General features: G+C 41.5%; 1 protein-coding gene across 6 annotated transcripts in view; it reads left to right on the top strand.

Annotated features, from left to right (window-relative positions):
* Window positions 1-300: 300 nt before the first annotated feature.
* gria4a (glutamate receptor, ionotropic, AMPA 4a) overlaps window positions 301-24,627 on the top strand; it is a 105,164-nt gene continuing 80,837 nt past the window's right edge. For all 6 annotated transcript variants that reach the window (XR_013077354.1, XM_076734204.1, XM_076734202.1 and 3 more), the window contains exons 1-2: window positions 301-659; window positions 3,259-3,417. Coding sequence is in view for 5 of the 6 variants with exons in the window: in XM_076734204.1 (XP_076590319.1) it covers window positions 566-659; window positions 3,259-3,417 (253 nt within the window). In the remaining variant the exon portion in view is untranslated. The remainder of the gene's footprint in view (window positions 660-3,258; window positions 3,418-24,627) is intronic.

The following is a 24,627-nucleotide window of genomic DNA, read 5'->3' as shown; positions in this document are numbered from 1 at the left end:
GGGGGGGTTCTCGACCACGAAGTAGTGCGCGCAAACACGCACGCGGATCATTTATTTATTTATTTTCCCCAACATGAACCCCAAGTAAGCCTTATCAATAGGCTACAGCTATAAGATTCAGTGTTACAGCAAGTTGAAGACGACAGGCTGGGAAGGGATAAGTGCGAGATGGAGAGGAGGTGAGGGAGAGTGAGGGGGAGAGAGAGAGAGAGAGACAGAGAGAGAGTGGGGAGAGAGAGAGAGAGCCGGGGCGCGCATGTCCAGTTCCTCCATGCAGACTGTTCTCCCAGCTCGCCAATCATTCCAGCGAGTTTCCCCACTCTTTCTCTCTCCCCGTCTTCACATGTGCACCGGACACACAGCTCTCTCCCGAGCGGACACTGCAGGGGAAGAAGCGAACGAGCCCACCATGGAGTAGGAATAGTGCTGGACAAGAAACCCTCTGTCATCTTTCTTCTTTTTTCCCTTTTTTCTGACGCCTTTTTTCCTCTCTTTCTCTCGCATCTCCCCCTTTCTCTCTCTCGATGTCTCTCAACAGTTTCTGAAGGGATTGAAGGGAAGAAAAATGAGGATTATTATTTTTTCTTGGCACTTTCTCGGGGTGTATTCCGCCCTTTGGGGGCTGGCGACGGGGGCTTTCCCTAGTTCAGTGCAGATAGGTGAGTTGGAGGTTTGCTGATTTTACGCACGGCCACACAGATCTGACACACAACACTGAATATTAGTGGATTTTAGCGGACAGCAGTCACCAAGGAAAGGGGGGCGCACCGGGACCCTCAAAGCACAAAATCCCTGTAAAAACTCTCGAAATTCACGCAGGAATGATGTAGCAAGAGATCAGGAAAGTATAGAAACAGATTTCTTTCTGGTGCATCTTTTCCTTGTTGGTCTTTATCCAAGGTATTCTGCGTTAAGGGGACATTGGTGCGTCTTCTCTGCTGTGACTCATATGGTTTATAAATGCACACTAACTCTTTCACTCTATCCTTTTACTGTATTTGTGTGTATTTTAAAGGCTGTTCTGGGCTCATGAATGTTTCAGCAAGCTTTGTTCCCTTCTAGTCTTCACTGTTTAGACACTGCAGTATTCTCTCTCTCTCTCTCTCTCTCTCTCTCTCTCTCTCTCTCTCTCTCTCTCTCTCCCTCTCTCTCCCCCACTTACCCTCCTGTCAGTGCAGGAGAAGCCTGCCTTTCACCCTGCCTTAAAGATCACAGATAAAGTTATCTAGATCTGGATCGTCATTGGTTTGCTCAGTGCATATGGAGAACACATGCATGGAATCCCTCCTGTCTCTCTCTCTTGCACACGCACATGCACATACACACATTCCGTCAGGCATGTGTGTGATAATGAATGCACTGCATCACTCCTTGTGGGGGGCAGCTGGGAGGTCCTATAATGAGATTCGGCTCTTTGACTCTGTCTCCCTACATCTGCCAATAAACTTAATACGCTAAATATTTTCCTGCTTGGCATGCACACACACGCACACACACACACACACACATATTTGCACAGGTTTTCAAACATGCATGTGCACGTGCACACTACGCATTTGCAATCATAAAATTGCACACATACTGTTCGCTGTGCACACAGCTGCAAATATGCATGTGCATCCACACACATGCCATATGAAGCATATGTGATGGTGCAGATGCACACACACATGCACTCCTTCCTTCTCTCCCACTGACCATCCTCCTTAAACACTCATATGCACATATAGGATCATTCACTGGGCTCTCCAGTTCACTTGAGGATTCATTTGCATTTCCCTGCATTGCACACGAATGTCAATGGAAGCACACACAGTTTCTTTTTGCGTTTGTGTAACAGAGGCAGAGACTGACACAGAGGAGAATCTTTGTGAAATTTCTTCGAGGAACTGCAATAACAAGTCATGTTGGGACATATCTAGACTCCTTATCTGGTTGGAAGTGCGTGTGTAAGAGTATGTGTGTGTGTGTGTGCCCTAAAGCAGAGACCACACAGGAGAGTTTAATGTAAATTAAACCAAATGAATCATACTGTTAATGCAGCTTTGCACATTACCCACATATACTCAAGATGTGATGTCTTTATCTGGCTTTGGTTGCTGCTCTGCTGTGGGGCATAATGAGAAATTCAGAGAAACACAGATCAAGGAAAAAGGGAAGATAATGCAAACTTTTAGCACGAACGAGACACAGACAGACACACGCATAAGTGACATGTTATGTAGTGACGATTGCTTCGTTCAATATGCTCTGCCTCCCGACTCCTCCCTTGTCATCTTTTCTCCCTCCCTCCCTTTTCTCCCTCTCTCCCAATGCGATGTCAAGGCTGCACAGTCTGCTGGTATAATCCAATTCAGCTGAACTGAGTCAGACTCAGTTTTAACTTCAGTCACATCAGTTTATTTCATTTCAGTTTAACCTACTGTGTGAAGCAATTCAGAAATTATCTCCAGAATTAGCATAACAAGCCCATTTATATCAGTGATAGCCACAGCATTACGCACAAACAACACGTTCTATTCGGGGAATGAAAATATTAGATTGAGAGGACAACCCTTATCTCGCTCTCTCCCACATATTTGCACATGTTCTTCCTCTCCCTCTAACTCTGTTTCTACTCTTCTGGACCCTCTACTGTCAGCTTCAGCGTTTCTCATCATCTCTCCTCTGCCCTGTAATTCTTCATTTTGTCAGAATGGTCACCATTGAGGGATACTCTCATTTTTTAAGGCCAACTGATATTTGGCACTTGCCTCCCCCCTCCCTCTCTTTTTGCGTGGCCCGTGCTCCTCCTTTATTTAGCTGACACTTTCTGATCTGGTTTTCTTTTATGTCCTCTCCAACTCATTACCTCTTTGACTGCCTTCCTGTCAGCTTAGCTGTCTCTCTTTTCTTCTCCTCCCCACTGTCCCTCTCTGTCTTTCTCTGATTTCATCAATGAAATGAGCAGTGTGGGTATCTGAAGTGTGTTTTCGCTCATGTTTCCGTGTGTTTGTGAGTGAGGATGTGCTGAAAGACAAATCACCTTTTGTTAAAAAGCTAATGAAGATCTTGACTTTCTTCTCTCTCTCCCCCTCCTTTGTTTTCTCTGCCCTCCCTCCCTATCCATCTTTCCTTCCCACATTACGCTCCTTCTGTCTCTCTCCCTCCCTCACTGTGCTCCCATGCCACCCCTCTCCACCTTACAATAACTCACTTCCTGTCCCCCCATCGTGGTCCTCTCCCCTCTTTGCCCTCCCTCCTCGTCGCTCCGTCCAGGTGGGTTGTTCATTAGGAATACTGATCAGGAGTATACAGCGTTTCGACTAGCTATCTTCCTTCACAACACCAGTCCTAATGCCACGGAAGCTCCCTTTAACCTGGTCCCACATGTCGACAATATAGAGACCGCCAACAGCTTCGCCGTCACCAATGCATGTAAGTATTTAAATGTGCTTGACTTAAAATGAGGCTGCAACAAACACAAGCAAGTATTTCTCTCTTTCTTTCTCTCCATCCCTCTCCGACTTCCTTAGTTTCGTGCTCCCTCCATTTTTGTTTTCCAGTCTTTATCTCTTCACCATACTGTTGGTTCAAGATGGGTTTAATTAAGCACTCAAGTTCTTTAAAGGATCAGACTGCAACTCCATTATGTTTGTCATGCACAATGCAGCGGCTGAGTGGTCTTTGGTTGATGTGGCTTAAAAGCTGGCTCTTTGTGCAACAGTCGTGCAGTGAATTGCCACTTTGAAATGTTGTTTTTAAACACTGATGTACATTTTGATTATCCTAAATCAAAAAATTCTTACTGCAAGGCAATGCCAGTGGTTCATTTCCTAACAACTATGGCCACCACTGTTTTTAATCATACTTTAGCTCCTCTCTATGTTATTCATATCTATTCTCACTTGGCACCATCCCATCTTCAAACTGGTAATATTACCCATCACAATTACAGCTTATTGGAGCTATAAAGTGAGTTATTGAACCATTGCTGACAGTAGTGAAAGTGGTCCTTTGTGTTGGTGCGTGTGTCCTCTCTGATCTTTTGAAGGATGATAGTGACTCTTTCACCAACCCTGTCTGTTCGCTTGGAGATGAGATCTAATGCTCCACATGCCCTGTTGACCTGGAAGCCCATGAGCGAGTGTTTGTGGTGTTTGTACAGGCAAGTCAGTGTTAACAGGGCTATGTGGGGAGACATTTCAGAGCTGCTCAGCATGTTTCAGGTGTCTCTCTGTGTGTCTTGAATGTTTAAAATGTTGTCATGATAAGAATTCCAATTTGATAAAATCTTGTTTTTCCAGAAAAATAAGACTGTTCAGATGTCATGTCACGCAAACACTGTTCACAGTTTCTTAAAACCTATCAAAGAGAAGGATTCTCTGGTTTGGGCCATTGATCCAGGGTTAGCCATTAAAACGTCTTTGTTTGGAATTGATCTCATCATATTTTGCCATCAATAAACAGATTATTGGCATTGTTAGTGTTTCTTCTGTCGGGACTGTGAGATGTCCTCACCTGGTGGATTTGCAGACTCTAGCTTCTTGCTTGTGGAGGTTTTCTTTGGCTGTCTGCATGTATTCGCATGATTTAGGAAGTTTGGTTTTTTGCTTTCTGCTGAGTGACACTGATTTATGCCACACTAATCTAAATGCCTTTGATATTGTTAGGTGGGTGCTTGTGTTTGCCCCTTTGAGATGGGAAACAATCTTGAAAGGATGCCCGTTGTGTAATTCTCTTGCTCATCTGCCTCCTGTTGGGATCTATTCATGTCAGTGCATGAGAGGGGACTACAGTTATATTATTACTTTGAACAATGTCATTTAGCTTTTGAATAAGTGTAGATTATTTGCTTGTGCACTTTGATACAAAACAAAATAGAAGATTAGAGTGGTGGGGCTGAGCAGTGTGTGATGGTTATGTTGATTGAGGAGAATAGCACAATAATATGAAAATCTATCTCCCTTGTTGTAAAATGTGAGGGTGTTCACAGCTTTTTGGATGGTCCTCACCTGCTGAATTTCCCTCAAGGGTATCATATCATATCCCCTCATTAACACACTCATGTGGTGCATCCATCTTATTTTAAGGAAATTCTCAGGTGATTGTTCCGTAATCTTTCACCTGCTTGTCCCATTAAGCTTTAACAAATTGGCCGCTGGGGCTGTTAACTATAGGCTGGAAAAATAAAATCAATACAGACCAATACAACAGTAAAGTACGTGTCCTCATGATATTTTATCATCATGTCTAACAGGTTTCTTTAAGCATCTCCAGGTTGTAAATGAAAGCTCACACAAGCTGCTCCATTGTCAAACAAGGCTACTGTAAATGGCAATAAATGACTCTCAGAAGAGTGCTTCAAAGTCGGAAAGATCTTGAATATCATCTAGCAATTGATTCGTGCTGTGTTACGCATGAGTAAAATAAGTTTAGACATTTTATATCCCTGGAAGATATTACTATAGGATTTAACTGCAGCCAAAGCAAGTCACACAGAATCATAAATCAAAACTTTGTAAAGCAATTTCTTACCTCCTGCCCCCCACATGAATGAACACAACCTACAATGATTGGAAAATTAATAGTCCATCTGCTACCTCCCACCCACAAACAACATCACATACTGCATCCATTAATGTTCTCTTTTCAGCTGTGTGAGTGGGAAGACGCTGAATACACATCAGGTGGCTTTCTTATAATGTAAAGGGAGGAGTGTGAATTATATTCATAATGAGTAAAGGGGTGTGCTGAGGGGGGAGAGATTGGGCACAATCAGATGTGAATGTGCCAACCAATCCAACAGGTGTTTTTTAAAATGTGTTTGCGTGCACCGAAGCCTGACCGACCGAGATACGTTACAGTGGGCGCCGGTAACCTCGCTCTCTCTTTGTGTTCTCACTCCTATTTCTACTATATCCACTTAAACCCCAATGACCTGCCGGCGGTTTAGTCATAACAAATTCATGCTGTGCAGCCAAACGTTGTTAAAACCCAGAGAATTTTTTCTCAAGGTTCCCGTAGATATCACACGTCTACTTAAAATTTGGGGTAATGTGTGTAAAGACATACATCTAGAGTGTTGAATGGTGCAGTTATAATACTGTCAGACAAATAAAATTGGACAACAATATTTTCATTTTTGCCAATACATCCCATTAAAAGTCCAAAAATGACAGTGAATGGTTCCTACTAAGATCTTCCATTTGTCCGAAACCCATTAATAAGACTTACAAGACAAACTTTGCAAACAGATCACCAAAGTTAATACGGTCTATCCGACTGTTAAAGGAATTGTCAGGGGATCACCAGCAGGATTTGTTGTCTGGACACCATTGATATCCGTACCTAATGTCCCAGCAGTGCATCCTTATCAAACACAGCACACTGCTTCACTGGGTCTTCCTTCACTGTTATGACCACTGTACTTCCAACATACACTGTCCTAATATTCACCGTACTCACTAATACACCAAATATGTATTCATCCCTGGCTGAAAATAGTCCCCAACCAAAGGACACTTCATTCCTGTTTGAGTAAAGTTAGCTAAAAGCCACAGTACCCCGCTGTTTGAGGAAATTAAGCAGCATATTTAAAAATTTAACTATTTATGACCCAGATTTAAAATTTCATGTCTTCTGTTGAAATGAATGGACTCAGGGCTCAGAGACATGGATAGGAGAGAGAAGTCGCACAGTTTTGAGAAACCGATTAATGTTATTGTTGGTTTTGGTCTTTTCATGCAACTTTATATATATATATATATATATATATATATATATATATATATATATTTTTTTTTTTTTTTTTCATTTTCTCTCCTCTTCATATTTCCTTTATCTGCATTTCTGTTCAGTTACCAAAACTCTTGCTGTTTGTCCTCCTCCATTTCCTGTTTCTCTCTTCCCATTTCCCTCTCCAGAGCTGGTCTCTCTGTCTGTCTACCTTTCTCTGATAGGTGTACTCACACACACACACACACACACACACACACGCACACACACACACACACACACACACACTCTCACTTGCAGGCATTGGGCCATAAGAGGAGGAGTGTTTGGAAAATGAAGCTCTTCTATGTGAACCGTCTGCTCTCACTCCGCAGGCTACACATAACAAGCGTAACCACCAACCTCTCTCTTTCCCTGTCCCTCTTTCCGTCTCACTTTCTTGCCCACTTGCTTTCTCACTTCTTCCATCACTCATTCTCCTCTGTCACTCTCCCTCTTGTCTCCCCATCTCCCCAGATTCTGTCTCTCGCCTCCTCTGCTTCTCTATTCTTCATCATTTTTTGCTGTCGCTCCCCTCCGCACAGGCGTGGTGAATGGATCTCTAAATTAATCCCTGACTCTTGCTCAGGGTGGTGAGCAACGCTCCGCATTAGAATAGGGAATTCTGCCTCTGACCTTGGCTGGTTCCTCTATATTCTAGTATTCAGGAAGCGTTAAAGGATCAGAAAAATCCCTGGTCCCCATTGTTTTCCCCATTCACCAAGGAATACAACCCATATTCTTATCCCAGGGTCACAAATCCATATATTCTCTGCTGCTGTCAGTCTTTCTTTGTTGTCTCGTGCGTGTACATGCATGCCCGTGTGTCTGTCTCTTTTGTACTATATAGACATCTGTGTAGGTGTGTATTTATGTCTCACTTTCTCCTTGCTGTGTTTGCGTATGAATGTGTGTGTGTGTGTGTCTTTTTGATGTGCCACAGCCAGAGGAGCACACTATTCCACTGGGCTCGCCACTGCATCTCTATTCACTGGCTTATAGAAAATAATGCACATGGATTAGCATGACCAAAATCTGCAGTGAATGTGTGTGTGTGTGTGTGTGTGTGTGTGTGGGTGTGGGTGTGTGTGTGTGTGTGTGTGTGTGTGTGGTTGCATTTCTGTCCTTGTCAAATGCATGTGTGCAAACCTGTGTGTCACTGAGGTGCACAGACACATATGAATGTGACTGTATGTGTGTGCCGTGAAAAAAAAAAAACCCACTGAGACAGAGCATGATGAAGATAGACAGAAAGTGATAAGGTGAATTAGGGACGGAGGAGAACGAAATGGAGAGGAAAGGATTTGTAACAAAGAGGTGGTTATGGCTGGTTTATGGTGCCAGAGCTGAGAGGCACAATGATGTGCTGTCGTGGCTGTAAATGTGATTCTTGATATGTGGGATAATACTTTTATTTTAAACCATTTCATGTCCAAAACTAAGACAAAGATAAATAATTCTGTTCTATTCTCCTCTGCATCTGCTGTACTGTACAATAGTAATGATAATGATGATGATGTGTAGTGTGGTGTGTTGGTTTGGGTGGTTGCTTACTGCGGTGATGCATATCCTCATTTTCATCTAGACTTAATATACAGTAGATTGTGCCTATCGTGAATCATTCACAAATCAATTCTGTTTATGTATTATTGACTGCCACAGATTGCATTTACATGCAGGCTGCACCTGATTATCTTTGCAGTCTGACTGAGTCAAACTGTCGCAGTCAGAATCCTCTTGAGGTGCCAGTCTTCTTTTGTTATTGTGATTAGGAGTTAAGGACAAAATAAAATTAATTAGGCCTCTGAATTATGAATGATAGTTAGACTTACACACGACAAACCAAAGTTCCCATCTGATCAGCCTTCACATTATTAATTACTGTATTAGCATTAATGTAATATTCTAATGAAATATTAACACTTCACCTCAGTCCAACCTTGGCTCCCATGCTGGCTGTTGGCACTCACCACTCTCAAAATAAATTTACGATCTTCGCAAACTTCAGGACCCCGACCTGGGTCACATCAAAACACTGCTGATAAGGTGTAATTGGGTGTAATCACTGGGAGTCAGTCTCACAAACTCTGCTGTGTACAGTCAAAGGAAGACAGTATGCCATAAAAAGTGAGGCAGACACCTTCTGGTACGGCCAGTATCACATCAAACCATGTGATAGACCTGCCGATCCACCGGAGGACAGCGTGTCAGTGTCACTTTGTGCATCACCGAGGCGTGAAAAGTACGTGTGTATAAAGGTGCAGTACCAGCATGAGGACGATGACACCAGAGCAAAGCACACATGATCTTTTCTTAAACCTAACCAACTGTGACCATCACCTTAAATGTCTCTCAGCGAGCTTTATTTTGAAAGTCCTGATGTGAGACCCGATGTGTTGTATTTTTGAGTGGTATTGTGTCTAAAAGTGGTGGGAGTGCGCTCTTTTTTTGCCAGGTTGTCTGCTTTAGGATGCATTGTCAGCATCTTTGTTTAATGCTTTGGGGGTTTGAGTGCAAGGGCGTATCAGAGTTGTCATATTTCAATATGTTTGCTCTAATAAATAGCCTAATGGTTTTGTTTGCAGTATAACTACAGGCTCATCTCCTTGCTACAGCTTCAAAGGTATAATGCACTGACTACTGTAGCCTATTTAGTCAATCCAGAGATAAAGTATGGGTTTTTTTTAGCCTATTGATGAATCAACTGGTTGAAGAGTAGGCAGAATTTCAGTCGACCAAGATTTTCTTTGGTTGACTACAGCCCTAGGAAAAACAAAGCACCGAACTTTAACCTGCTGCCACAGCACTTTGTTGTTAAAAGCTTGATGGCATATCTGTAAACACGGGAGTGAAACAGGTCATGATCTGCTGAAGCTTGATGCATGGTGTGTTCAGGGTGTTTATGCGCATACACATCAGAGTTATGACGGCTGCGGAGACATCGCGTGGGGACTGCAAGAACGGTGGTCAGCTTGTAGTTTGTCCTGCAAGTTTCTGACGACATTAAGAAAGTCGAAGACTCAGTAACTGTAACACATTTAGCAAAGCTCACGACAAATGCTGCTTTATGTGAATGGATGAGACGTACTGTGGGATGCTCGTCCACTGTAAATCCAACTTGAGGAACATCTTGTAAGATTCTTATAAATTTATACAGTCAAACAATTATAGATTTCCAGTGTAATTCTAAAAGCTCCACCTCGCAAAACATTTCAGCTGCTCTCCACAAAGTAATGAGTCACATTTCGAGGTTGGTGTGCTCTCAACGCCTCTTAGTGCCGTTTTTTTCTTCCAGGGGCTGGTTTCCAGCGCGTCTTAGCACCTTCCCGCTCATTAAAGATGCCAACTGGAAACACACCCTTACACGTCTTTATTCCCCCGTTGACAGGGAAATGACTGCCTCTGTGGTGATTTAGTTGTTAATTGATAGGGCGTTAATAGACTGGTGACCATTAAGACACACATACACAAGCGCACACTTTCAGAGAGTTCATCAGTATATCACATTCATGTCCAGGTTTGGAGCTTTCATTAAACAGATTCCTGGAACGCTCTGCTACAACTCACAACACCCACACACACAAACACAATTTTTTTTTTACAGTCTCTCTGTCTGACACATATACGCATTGATTTGCCGACCTGTCTGTATATTTCCAGCTTCCTCGTGTACGTCATTTCTCCGTGCATTTTCCCTGCTCACTTCCTTCTTTAAATGGCTCGGTCATCTTGTAGATGATTTGAGATGCTCAATAAGAGCACTGTACCATCATCTTTATTGGTGACGTTTTGCATGGTTATATGTCTTCTTAATGGCCTCACTGGGGGAAATAGAGTGAAAAGATATCTGAGACGCTGGCAAGGCGAGGAGATTTATTTTGCAGCAAGCCTTCGTTTATTCATGTCACTGGCAGACTGAAAGCGCCGGATGACTGTGACGGCCCCTAAATGCTTTTCCTGGCATCAAGACACATTATGAGGTTCAGTGCTAATAGCATGGCAATAATGGCTTGATTTAATTCTAACTTCTCCCATTTACAGGTGCCTTTACTGGAGCATTATTTTGTTGTTCTCCAGTTAGTAATAACTGCATAATTGGAATGCTTTATATGTTCCTATTTAGTCCTGAGTTAAAGTCAGTTTTAGTTACTGGAACAGTGATAATGAAACAGTAGTAAAGAGGAGCGATACATGCACAGAAGCATTGCAGCTCGCTTATTTTTCTGTGCCTTCCGTGATGTCAGGAGTTCTGAGCCTGCAAGCTTTACAGATGGTAGCTCCACTGATTCAGGTTCAAAGCTGCATCTTCATTTAGATGGCTCATATTCCATCCACTCAAGTAAATTTAACACACATTATCACATACCGTAGGAGTATGTGCATATATTTGCATTAGCAAGCTAGCGGCTTGAAAATCACCATTTTCCCAAGACATCTGGGGTCATTTTCACAACAGTGTTTTCGCTTATAAGCATTTATATAACTAGACGATGTTATGATTTAGCAAGAGCTGCTGAGACAAGAAAAGCAAAAATGGAAGACGATGGAGGGAAATAAGAAAAACTTCTGAAAGTTTTGTTGTTTTCTGTCACACACACTCACACAGGTGGTTAGCTGTTGTTGAATATTAAAAGGTAAAGCAAATGTTTGTGCAGTCCAAACATTGCAAAAGCAGGCCATGTTTGATCAATTAAAGCAAGATAAAAATGTTTCAGAGTAATTATGGTTTCAGGTCTTTTATCTCTAATTTTTCCACATATTAAGGTGCTGTTTTCATGCTAAACTGCTTCATGAATTCTCCAAAGACTAGAGACTCTTTGTATTACTAAAAACTGACACAGCTATTGCTTTTCAGTATTTTCCCAAATTAAAAATAAAAAGCACATAGTAATGCAGTTTTAGGAGTAGCAAGGTGAAGCTGTCAAGGGAAAATCTGATTGTGTTTCATTCCCTGCTGCTGTATTACAAATTATGGGTGTGTGCTGCTGTGGAACCTTGTAATGATCTTAACTGCATTAGTGAATCCAATTTGTGAATGCTGATGCATTTTGAGGTCGTGATTGATATTTTCGGTGTATTTCAGCAGCACTGTGGTCAAAGAGTTTGCAACCCTTCATTTGAAACAAGGTCAATAAAATTGTCCAAGCAGTATGCATGAAGTGCAATGTCAAATCAGACTGTTAGCTTAACCAGCTCAGTCATCATGCAGATGATTTTTGCCGTCTTGCTGGTCCTTCATTGCGTTTTGTGTAGGTGAGACAGTTTAACACACACTCACTGTGCCTTCGCATCTATTGGCAGATTTGTGCACACCAGCATTTCACCACAGTGTCATTTTTCACAATTTAAAATTTTTACTTTAATCACCAGTGACTTCCAAATGCTGAGCAGTGTTCTGTATGTGTGTGTGTGAGCGCATGTGTGTGTGTTTGCATACCTGCATGGTGGCTCATGTGGTGTGCTGTAAGTGCTCCCTGGAGAATCGCTCTGTTGCGTCATTTTATTCTAGCCTCAGCAGTAATGGCCTAACAGCAAGCAATATTATCAGACCATACAGCATGTCGCAATGCATCCGCGCATTTGCTCCAGGTAATCTGATTTCATTTAGTGGAACAATAAAACAGACTGGTTCTCAGTGTGTCTCACTTCTTTCATTAAAAAAGCCACAGCCAGGGAGTAAAATTGACATCTCATTGCACTAACAAAGGTGTTAGGGTTTTTTTAAGGGCAGTAGATGTTCTTTCCTCCACAGATATAGTTTAAGACTGTGGTGCAGCAGCTGCATTAGACTCAATATTTGTCAACAGTAAGACAAACTGGATTTTTAGTAATTTTTTTGCTATTATTTTGCCACTGGTGCAAAAAACATGCGGTCCTTTCTGACACTTGTTACTAGGTCCATGTTGAGAACAGTGTTTTCCATCTTCACTTGATGTTGCGTGTTATACATATACTAAATAATCTTTGACATTTCAGTACTGGTTGATTAGGTGAAATCCAGTTAACACCTGTAACAAATACATTGTATATCCTGTGGCTGCTCCACAACAAAAGCCCCTCTGTGTTTCACCAGTTCAGGGCTTTTAATGTGAAGCAGCAACAGGATGCTCGTTGGGCTGTAAATGTAACTTAATGCAGCTCTGATACAGTACAAAGACAGTGAAGAGGAAACATGATCATGTGCAATTTTCTGTGACTGTCATGTAAACTTTGCCAATCTGAAATACACTGCTATGCAAAATTCTGAATTTATTTTACTGTGAATAGCTCAGCGAGTAAAAAATGACCTGATTTCCAAACAGCATGAAGTTAAAGATGACACTCTTCTTTAATATTTCAAGCAAGATTACGGCATTTATTTCCATCTTTTATAGTTTTAAAATAACAAAAATGGAGAACGGCCTGAAGCAAATGATTGGGCACCCTGCACGGTCACATGCCTTTGGCAAGTATCACAGAATGTAAAAGCATTTTGCAGACAGCGAGGATTCTTTCAGTTCTTGTTTGCTCGATTTTTTTTTTTTCAAAAGGCTTTTAGTTCTGTGAGATTCTCGGGCCGCCTTGCGTGCACTGCGCCTTTGAGGCCTATCCACAGATTTTTGATGATGCTTAGATCTGGGGACTGTTAGGGGCACTGCAGCACCCTTGGCTTCAGCTGAGGTGTGTTTAGGATCATTATCCTGATGTAGAAACCATCCTCTTTTCATCGTCAGCTTCTTTACAGATGGTGTGACGCTTGCCTCCAGAATTTGCTGATATTTACATGAATCAGTTCTTCTTCCTACCAGTGAATTGTTCTCTATGCCACCGGCTACAACAGAGGCCCAAAGCATGATCAATCCTCCCCCATGTCAAACAGTTGGAGAAGTGTTCTTTCATGAAATTCTGCATCCTTTTTTCTCCAAACATGCCTTTGTTCATCGTGGCCAAAAATTCCTATTTTAACTCCACAAAACTTGCTTCCCGAATGCATCAGGCTTGTTAAAATGTTCCTTTGCAAATGTCTGATGCTCTCCACGCTCTGGATCTTGTGGTGATGACACAGAAGAGTTTGCATCTGGTGGAGCTCATATTTGTGCACGTGTTGCTGCACAGTAGACCAGTGCACCACCACCCCACAGTTGGTAAAAGTTGTCTGAGAGTTCAAATCTCTTGGGCTGCCCAAACTTTTGCATCGTGCTGTTTTCCTTTTTTCACTCTAAAATTGTACTTAACAAAAATAATGCACTAATCTTCTTTCAGAGAGATCAATCCATTTTCTACCCACTTCCTGATTCACAGTAACAGACTGACGAGGGGTGAGTTACACTATGAACATTACAGTCAGACCGAGTTGTTCAGCCTGACAATATCATCATGAATGTGTCTTAATATGTCTTTGAACATGTCACTAAACATGTCTGACAATGTTGAGAGCTGGCTGTGTGTACTAGGACTATCATTTTTAAAGAGGAGAGGCTGTGAAACAGAACTCTGAGGCAGCTGTGGTGCTAAAATGTGAATGAGTTTTAAAAAAGACCAATAATGTCAGAATCATTTTGGGATTAAAGATCAATATTTTGCACTGATGTTCATGGACTGTACATGTGACGGTTGGTGCACGACCAGTTTTAGTTATTCAGGTGAAAAAAAAGCAAATGAGGCAGCGTTTGGGCATCATACTGACACCAAAGCTGCACTGAAAGTCATATTAATGAAATTCCTTTTTGTGGGTCTGCAGCTCCTCGAGGCAAGATGAGGCAGAGTGAGACAGTCTTGTTGCAGGTTTTACAGACTACCGAGCCTGAAGCTGGTTGAGTAAAATCCTCCCACAACATGCTGCAGTGTTTTGTCTGGTTCAGCCAAGTGATGCTAAAGTAACAATCAGAAGGATATTTAATCAACTTGCTGCGGGGAGCATCAATCTGAAGGTTGGGGTGTTTTTTTCCCATTCTGTTTTCCCTGTGGATATGAATTTGAGGTCAGTGCCGTATACTCTCGCCTGTTTGTTCAAGCCTCGGTAGTAATGAACAGTGAATAATATTATTAGACCATGCAGTATGTTTCAGTGAATAGCCACGTTCCCTCCAGGTAATCTGACATCGCTGGGATAAAAGGCAGACTGCATCTCTTTAACCCACACGCTGACCCACACCCACACACTCGTACACACACACACACACACACACACACACACACACACACACCTTAAGAGCCTCGACTGCCCCTGTCTGTCTAATGTGTTTCATTAAGACCTCTATATCCCCACTGGGCACGATAGCTCTGCTGTAAACAGAAAACAATGTCTGTTTCCTCTGTGTTTGTTTTTCACGCTCTGGCGTTTGGAAGATGAAAAGGATGAGAAGAGATGACAGCGGATTTTAAGTGTTACCCATCGCCTTAGCAAAACACAGGGGTGTTTATGCTGAATGAAGCCATGTACGCAGTAATTGTCTGTGACGTCTTTTTGTTATTCCTCACTCTCTCGGCTTAGCCGCTGTTGTTTTCATGTTCTGATCAAAGGATTTCCTCTCCCGGTCTTTCTTCTCTTTCTCTTTTTCTTTCATTCCTCTCTGTTTTTTTTTTTTTACACTTATAAGAACAAGCATGCACTCATGCATAATCACAAACACAAACATGGTGCTTTTCTGTTGTCTCAGTTTTCGGCTCCTTTCTTTATTTCTCACCTTCCGTTTCCTTGAGTCACCATTTATCCTTTGTTTTCACCGTACTTACAGTATTTCCTTCCTCCCTGTTTCTCTCGCACACCCACCTCTGTCTGTCATGGCTCTCTGTCTCATTACTCATTAGCTGTTAAGTGGTGTTTGGTGTGGGACAAAAGCTGTGATGTGTGCATAGTGGGTTTCTTTAAACTCCAACTGACACAACTGCTGCTGAAGCACACACTGTACCTACACCTACGTCACCACATCTGTCACCTGCGGTATTTATCTGTCCCTGTGTGTGTTTGATTTCACTCTCTCTCTCTCTCTTTGTCTCCCTCTTATCTCTCCTGTGCACTTTATTTCTCCATCCTTGCCACAAACTGGTACTCTCAGTAAATATCATTTCAGTAAATGGTATCTATTTGAATAGCACTGTTTTTCCACTGTACTGTTGATTTGGACACAGAGTTACCATGCAGTCTAAGTTTCTCTTTCTCTTTCTTTCTTTCTCTCTTTCTTTCTTTCTTTCTTTCTTTCTTTCTCTCTCTCTCTCTCTCTCTCTCTCTCTCTCTCTCTCACACACACACACACACACACACACACACTCATATGTGTTTGTTTCCATGGATTTATGATGTGGATGAAAGGAAGGGCATTAGTTAATATTGATGAGTGCTGCCACTCAGTCCTTCTCACAGAGGCTCACTTAGAGATGAGAGGCATGACCTTTACACACACACACACACACACACACACACACACACACACACACACGTGTGCCCCCCCCACCACCACCACCACCAAACACACACACACACAAATGCACACACAAAAAAATCCCACAAATCCCACAAAGTGTGTGCATGTTGGTCTGCATTGGTTAAGACCTGTTTGCTCATCTGGAATAGAGATTCTCCCACACTTAAATCCAGTGTCAGCATTGAACCAATTCATCCCTAATGGCCCATTGGTATTCAGCAGGAGTAATAGATTCCTAGGTAACCAGCAGGTAATTCATCACACTTACAAATGGGAAGAGACAGACTAGGAAGCAAAAAAGCTATTAAACCATTCAGAGCAGAAGCAGAGTTCATATGAAGAGAGAGAAAGGCTCTCATGGAAATAGAGGAAAATAATTAATTATGCACTCTTTGCCGATTATCATGGAAGGAGATACACATAAAGAGGTGGGCAAGGTTGGAACATATGAACACACACAAACACACACTCATATGCGCACACACAGCAGTGCAATTGAAGCAAATCATCTAACCTTTATGCTAGACAGAAAGATGGCTGCTGTGTATGCTTGTGTGTGTTCTTGTTGGTGTGTTTACTGGCCTTAGAGGTCAATTTCCTTCTGACAGCAATGGTATTTATCTAGTTAAGCTCACTAGTTTACCTGTGTGTGTGTGTGTGTGTGTGTGTGTGAGTGTGAGAGACAGAGAGAGAGAGAGAGAGAGAGATTGTGTGAGTGTGTGACAGAGAGCACAAAGTGTGTGTCTATGTTTCAAAAGTCACATCACGGTTTGCCCACTCACATTCTGGCTCTTCTTGCTGAGGTAGTGGAGTGCATCAAATAACATGCGCGTGCGCACACACACACACACACACACACACACACACACACACACACACACACACACACACAATCGATCTGGCCCTTCAGACAGTCACAGTGATGGATGGATACTCCCTTGCTTCTATTTTTACCCCAGAGTGTCTGCCTTCTTATCTTCACAAGTATAGAAACATGGAGAAAGTCCCCTGTATAATAATGAAAAAACACAAACTACTCTGTATGTGTGCTGGGAAGTTGTTTTGCAACGTTTACCTTTCTGTGACTCATGTGTGATTGTCACCATGCAGTAGCCCTGCAGGTTTTTTCCACATCTTCTTCATTCAGCCTCCTTTCGAGGCAGCAGTGAGGCAGAGCTTCGCATGGCGCCACTTGCTGCTCCACAAGGAAGTACCAGAGGAGTTTTTCCTCTCTAATCTTTATTCTTTATTCTTGACTTGGATTCCCATTAGCTTCCACAAAGGTCTCAACACAAAGATAACAATATTTTAAAAAGACAGCAGTTTAAAATCGCAGCATTGATAAGAACAGAAAATGCAATATAAGCCAAATGTAAAGATCAGAAAAGTAAAAAGCTCAACATATGAACAATAACTACAATAAGTGTATATAAGTAATAATTAAAATGAAAACAAATAGTCACAATCACACAACACCAAGAGATGAGTAAGAGCAAGCTAAAAGGTTCCAAAACAGAAATATCAAAAATCTAAATCTTATATAAAGTGCTTATATATGTATATAATAAACTGCACAAACACGGCCACCTTAACATATTGATCTCAGTTGATCAGTTTGAACAACGACCACAGAGGAGGCAGAAGTATTCACAGTCTTTACTGGGTAAAACTAAAAGTAATATAATCACACTGTGAATGTTCACCTGCATTCAAAACCTTACTCAAGTAAAAGTATGTAAGTATTATCAGCAAAATGAACTTGGAGTATCAAAAGTAAATGTACTCATTATGCAGTAAAATGGTCCCTGTCAATGTTTTAGTATTATGATGTTATCCATATTATTGCAGCATTCATGTGATTATTGTGTTTCACTGCTGTGGATGTTTATTGTTGTGCTAATGTTTGGGTAGTTTAATCTACAGCAGTATCATATCCGATAAGATCGTCATATATTTACATAATTGCTGTCCTGTGAAAAACCACGTGTCTCTAAAAAGTCAACTTTTCTTGAGCTCTGCTTTCAGCTTCATAACGAAGCATTTTCCAGCTAATCCAAGAGGGTTTTTAAATAGTTTATTTAGTTGAAGAAGTAGGAGAGATTTCCTCAACCCATATAGGAAGACTTCATGCTTCAGTTTCATCAGAAACATTCATACTCAAAAGCTGATGTGTGGTTTTCACTGGACAGGAAGAGTTCGAAAAACTGTGATTTGAAAAGCAACTGAAGTTGTCAGACTATGAAAGCAGAGTAAAATATGATGCTTTATTATTGTCTGAATTACCAAACAGTATAATAAGTAGTTACAATTTGCTCTTCTTGCAGATACAACACACAAAATGTGTGTATCCTTAGATGCTTCAGGAGTAACAAATAATAAATAAAATATAAATATGACACTTAATAAAGAGTACTTTAACTGTTAGACTGCTATTGTACACCAGAGAAGTGAATTTCCTTTTTTCTGCCGACCTGTCTCTGAAAGACTTGACAGGACCAATTTGAGGCAAAAAGACAAGCTGTAGTTAATGATCAGCCTACTTCCTCCTTTGACCCTCTCTAAAATCAGTTCAGTCTTTTCAGAAATATTTCTCCACAGGCTGCGACATTTGCAGCGTTAACACTCAAGGACACTACAGCTCTTTATTATTTCACTGACAATCCACTATGTTTCCTCTCATTGTGAGGCCAATCAAAACAGCACCCAGACAAAGCTTGATGCGAAACTAATTAAACTTAAATACAGCTAAGTGGAGTATGCTCCCTCTTGACCCCTAAATTATAAAAACATACTTGTAAAACTAATCACAGTGACACCGTCTTCTGTTCTTCTGTGATGACTCCATTTAGGGAGGCGGTGAGTTGGGAAATATAAACTAGCTGAGCATCCACGTTACCTCTTGGCAGTGTCGAAAAAGTTCAAAACAAGGTCAAATCCTTCCCATCTGGGGCCCTTTTAGTTGGAGGAGTCACCAGAGGGTGCTTCTAAATGGGATCACCGACTGCCTGGAGGACCCCACTGCTGTTGTTTTTTTTCCCCCTCTCTAATTTTCTCAAGGTGGAGGGCACTGCTCATTGTCCGTTCCATATTTATCTAGCAGTGTCGAGACTGTTAGTGCCCATGTTATCATGAAAAATATATATATGTATGTGTTTCTAGACTTCTTTGTTGTGTCCATCCATCTGTCTGCAGTGCATATGGCATTTTAACTCAGGTTGCTAAATTCTGTTCATTAGCAGCTATTATTGTCAGAGCAGCTGGAAAACACTCCACTGCTGATTTCAATAGTTATCCAGAGACATTTAGTACACATATAGAATGCTGCAGGTACACGTAAGACTGTGTGCAGGAGTGTGCTTTGTGTGCCAAGATAGAGCCCATTATTTTTCTCTGTTAAATATAACCTCTGCAGCCTTTCTTTGTTCCTTTCTGGCAATATGAGTTGATCTTTGGTCCACTCTGAGCCTTCATCTGGCACCACCACCAGGTCCAAGTGTTCACTTACCAGATGGATTGGTGCAAAATTTGGTCTTTGGTACTCATGGATCCCAGATGATGTATCCCAGTGACTTTCGTGATCCTCTTCCTCAGGCACCAGCATTAGTTTTGGTTTGGTTTTCAGAGGAATGAATGGTCAACTATGAGATGGATTACCATACAGTTTAGTAGATATTAATGTCCCCATGAGGATGAACTGTAATAACTTTGGTGATCCCTTAACATTGCATGTGGTGCCATCATTAGGTCAAAATTTTAACTTGCTTAAATATTTGGTTTAATTCCTGCAAAACTAATGACATCCTCATCAACCATGGCTGTACTTCACATTTAGTACTAATAAGAAAACACTTGCATGCTAATTTGCTAAATTAAGACGTAGTTAGCATTTTGCTCAAAGAGCGACTATGCAGCATCTCATAACAGCCAAACTCATTTCCACATCGGCGTGTTGTAAATGCTGCCTGTCTTTCTTTCTTTTTACTTTTTACCTTTCTTTCTTTATTGCTTTCTTATTACCTCTGACGGGTTTTGGTGTTTGTAAGGCAGTAGGTGAGACTAGAAAGGAAAGATGTGGGTCAGGAATGTGTTTTGTGTCTGCTGTGAGGTGGAAGGGGAGGGGTGAGAGAGGGAGAGATGGGAGAGAAATTAAGACAAAGGCAACTCTTCAGCATTGTAGTATGTATGTGTGTGCATGTGCTGCCATTCTTATCTAATCACATCTGTCTCCTTGGTGACAAGCAAGGACATACATACTCTACCTGCTGTGAGATATAACACATTCATTTTCTATAATTATAACAACTACACACATGTCCGCCTGGTCTCATTCCCAGGGGGTCAAATACTGCAGCTCATCTCATAGAGGGGCACACGGTACCCTGTGGCACTGGGCTTTCAACTAACTCCAATCTAAACCCACAGCAATATCAGATGCTCGGAGCAAGGTGACATAATATAAAGAGCAAGAAAGTCCACAAATGGAGAAAGGAAAGGGGCGGAGGATGTATCAAACAATCAAATTTCATCCAAGAGAGCAGAGTTTATGTCCGATGAGAAGGCAAAACATGTTGGACGGCCAGAGCAGTCGCTCTGAGCGTCTAATAGAGCCATGAATGGGTTTACTTTGGAGATAGCTCAAAAGTCGGTGTGTTTCATACAGTCGCTGAATGGTAGCTTGTGCATCTGTACGAGGCGCCGAGGGGCGTGACAAAGCACCAGTATTTGACGCTCTGGGAATGTGAACAGACATCATAGCAGTTTTTGTGAATTGCACTGAACCAATGCACGTGCACTTAAACTCTCCCTCCAGCGCCCTCATTGACATAACGATGGGAATACACACACACACACACACACACACACACACACACACACACACACACACACACACACTTGTCCTGCTCTTTCTCTGCTCATTCTCCCACAGGCTCTAGTCCTCACACACAAACACATACACACATGAACAAATGGCCACACGCTCAAGGGGATGATAGAATGATAGTACAGATGGCATACTAGAGTAATATTCTCCATATGGGAAGGTAATATCGTCAGAGCAGTCGCCTGGGGAGAAGGAGAGAGGGAGATTAGATCTGCAGAGAGACAGTGAGGAGAGAGAGGCTGACTGTTGTACATGGCCACAGGATTGTACAGGACTGAATTTGGCAATGTAGAATAATTGCTGTTTATATATTATAGCGAGTAGATAGCAGTAAATGTAGTTATAAAAAGAACGATAGCATGACTGTAGGTGTCCATTTAGCACTATTTTTTATTTCTTATCTGGATGAGATCATGTTTCAGTGCCCCTCTTCAAACATTGTGTGTAGTCGTATTATTTCTTCACGTTGATAAGACAAGACACATTATGTTGGAGTTTTTGCCATCATGCGGTTTGGTTATGATTGTGGACACCGTGCAGCTAAAGATGATGACAGAGGAAGTCACTGTGTCTTGAATTGTTTAAACAAGGTAATTCAGAGGTAAAAGACTAATTTATAAGCTCTGTCTGTCAATATTGGGATTTGAAAATAAGGTTTTCCAGCGCTCCATCCTGGGCCGCCCCACCACTTTTACCGCTGTCCACATACCCACATAGACGCAGGCTCACACAGCGATTCCTGAAATCATCACTAGACCAACCACTTGCTTCAAAATACCAGCAGAAACAAGGACTGAGTCAACTAGTTCCTACATTAAATGACTACAGTTAAGGCAGTCAGAATCAGATACTGGTTGAAAATGAAATGCTGTCACAGAAGGGCAGATAAATTCGGCGCTTGGTTTAAATATGTATGACTTGAAGGACATGTACACATCACTTACACATTATGCTTCAGTTGTGATTTTGAGAGAGGCTCCTGGCAAGATAGAGACAGTTGGTAGAAGAGGGTGATTATGAAAATGGATGTCAGAGACTGTATAAATGCAGTCAGTGATGGAGCATGTTTCTGATCCTCTTCGGCGCTGCGATGCGTGTCACATGTCGCTTTTCCCTCCATGTGATACACTAAAATCTGTGTGTTTTACTAGAAGCGTGACTCTGGCCAATGTTTCTTCATTTAGCACATGAAAACCTCCTCTCATTTGATGAGATACTTTCACAAACTTTAAGCCTTTTGGCAGGTACTCTCATTAGATGTCACACCTAATGTCCTACATACTGCAAACTGCATACAAACTTATTCACAACTACTTTAAATCCAATGATAGACTTTGTGTTGCATTCACTGATGTTGTCTCTCTAGTCATTTAATGCACACAGGTGAGGTGAGTGAGGTGACTAGTTACTGTGAGGTGCAGGTGATTCCTGTACACACAGCATGTCTACACCTTTCTAAACCACCTATTAGTAAGTGAATAACAAAAACTCAGTTGGGTTTGTAAATGTTTATTGCACTGCAGGACTGTCCCTTGGTTCAACGCGACGGAATGACTTTGATTTAACGTTTTGGGATGTTTTAATATATTCACAGTTTTATTTCACAGTGGATTTTGCATCACCCATCCAAGCAAAACTGCAGCAAAAAAATGCCACTTAGTATTTTCTCTGTGGTTTCCTCCCATATTAATTTCAACACAGACAAATACAGCGCACAGAGGAAGAGCTACAACCAATTGCATACTGGTAAATTACTAATGGCTTTAATTACGCCCACATCTTACGTGAAATCACTCATGCTAATGTACTGAGAATACTAATTGGTTTATTTAATGACTCCATGTTGTGGATTAATATATTGTAGTCATTCTAATGGCCACTTGTTTCTTCCTCTCTTTAAAGATTAACACCCATGCACAGCTGATATGTTTGACTCAAAATATGGTTTGTTTAATTGGGTTAGCTGCTGCCTCATCCCAGATTATCACAATATAAGATGACTTTACAAGTTCCGCTTGTTCATATTTTTGATACCATGTTCTGAACAACCTTCCACTTCATAGAGTACTGGATAGTTTTTTTTTGTCTCTGTGTATTAACTACCCTAACATGCATCTCATTATGAACTTATCCATTATATACATATATCCAGGAAAAGACAACGATAATTCCTGTATTTTTCCCACTGAAACAGCCACGACACAATCTGCGACAAAGGCGATTCAACAATATAATTGACCCTTTTTCCTTCAAATGACTTCCATTTTTATAGAAAACAGAGCAACAGACTGGAGTGTATAGGTTGTAGCTTCTTTTTATAGAGCAAATCTATTTTTCATGAGATGACTTCTGCGTTTTGAGCTCCCTGGACTTTTTCAGTGTTTGCCCGCTGTGGATGCTACATACAACCCTGCCAAGGGAGAGAAAATAAGAGCTGGGAGAAAGGAAAAGACACATGTGACATTAACTTCACAATAAGCGCTGGGAAACATGTCCTTCGTTATTAATTGGAACAAGACGGGATATTTTCTCTCAGGCAGATAATAGGAGGCAAACTGTGGTTTTCACTGAGTCTGTGCTCTCCTGCGTTCGTGCTCATCCAACCGTCCGTCGAAGCAGTTGCTCATATCCTGCACATGTCTTTGCACATTCTTCTTCATATTTCATTTTGTGTGTGCAATTATCTGCCCTGTTTGTTTATGGTTATCTGCATGCAAACAGCCTTGCCTGAAGAAGGAGACAGAATGAGTCATTATCAAACAGAGCTCCTGAGAGCTTGATTTGCAGATAGGGCTCGGACTGTTTTCTGCACATGTGATGATACGTGTGTGTGCCCAGGGGTCTATGTTGTGCTACAAGGAAAATTGCGTGGCTGACCTAAAGCTAGTCCATGGATGTTCACTGCACAAAACAGAACACTGTTTATCTGTAAATTAGTTAGTTTAGCCCTGCGATTAAGAAAAATATATAGTACTGTTCACCAAAATGCAAAAAGAAAGTTGTTAATGCTGTTTTGAGTATGAATTGTTAAGTATAGATAAGGAGAAACCCCTAGCAAGCAGGCTAATATTGACAAAGCCCATGTTTAACAGACTTGGTAGTGAGAAACAATGTGCTGACATACAGCATACTTCCACTAGTCTGTGTAAATGATTTGGCCCCAGTTCTCAAGCCAATTACTGTCAATTGATATTGTTTACTGAACTCACAGGGCTGAACTGCACCTATTCATGTCCTTGCCTGGACTTTTATGTGTTTGTTTCACATACATGTGTTAGCTGTGGTGGCACTATTAATTAAAGTCTGCAGCATCAACTACTGCAATGTTGAAACTGGGGAAAAAAAAAAAAAGAAAACCGCTTAACATTTCTTTTCACACAATTTCTCTGTCAAGGAGAAATCTGTTTCAGACAGCTTTCTAACTAGGACATTCTGGTGCTGTGCGTCTCAGATAAACTTTTTTCTATTGTATTCATTGGGCAAATCCTCAGCATTAGATTCCATGCCCAAGGAAAAAATAAATCACTGCAAAACACAGTGAGAGGAAAATTTCAAAAGTGAGTGCTGTGTCCACAGCTGTGTACT

Source organism: Chaetodon auriga, chromosome 7, assembly GCF_051107435.1.
Source record: "Chaetodon auriga isolate fChaAug3 chromosome 7, fChaAug3.hap1, whole genome shotgun sequence".
NCBI lineage: Eukaryota > Metazoa > Chordata > Actinopteri > Chaetodontiformes > Chaetodontidae > Chaetodon > Chaetodon auriga.
The sequence above is the reverse complement of the archived record's forward strand: the minus strand, read 5'-3'. Positions and strand labels throughout refer to the sequence as shown.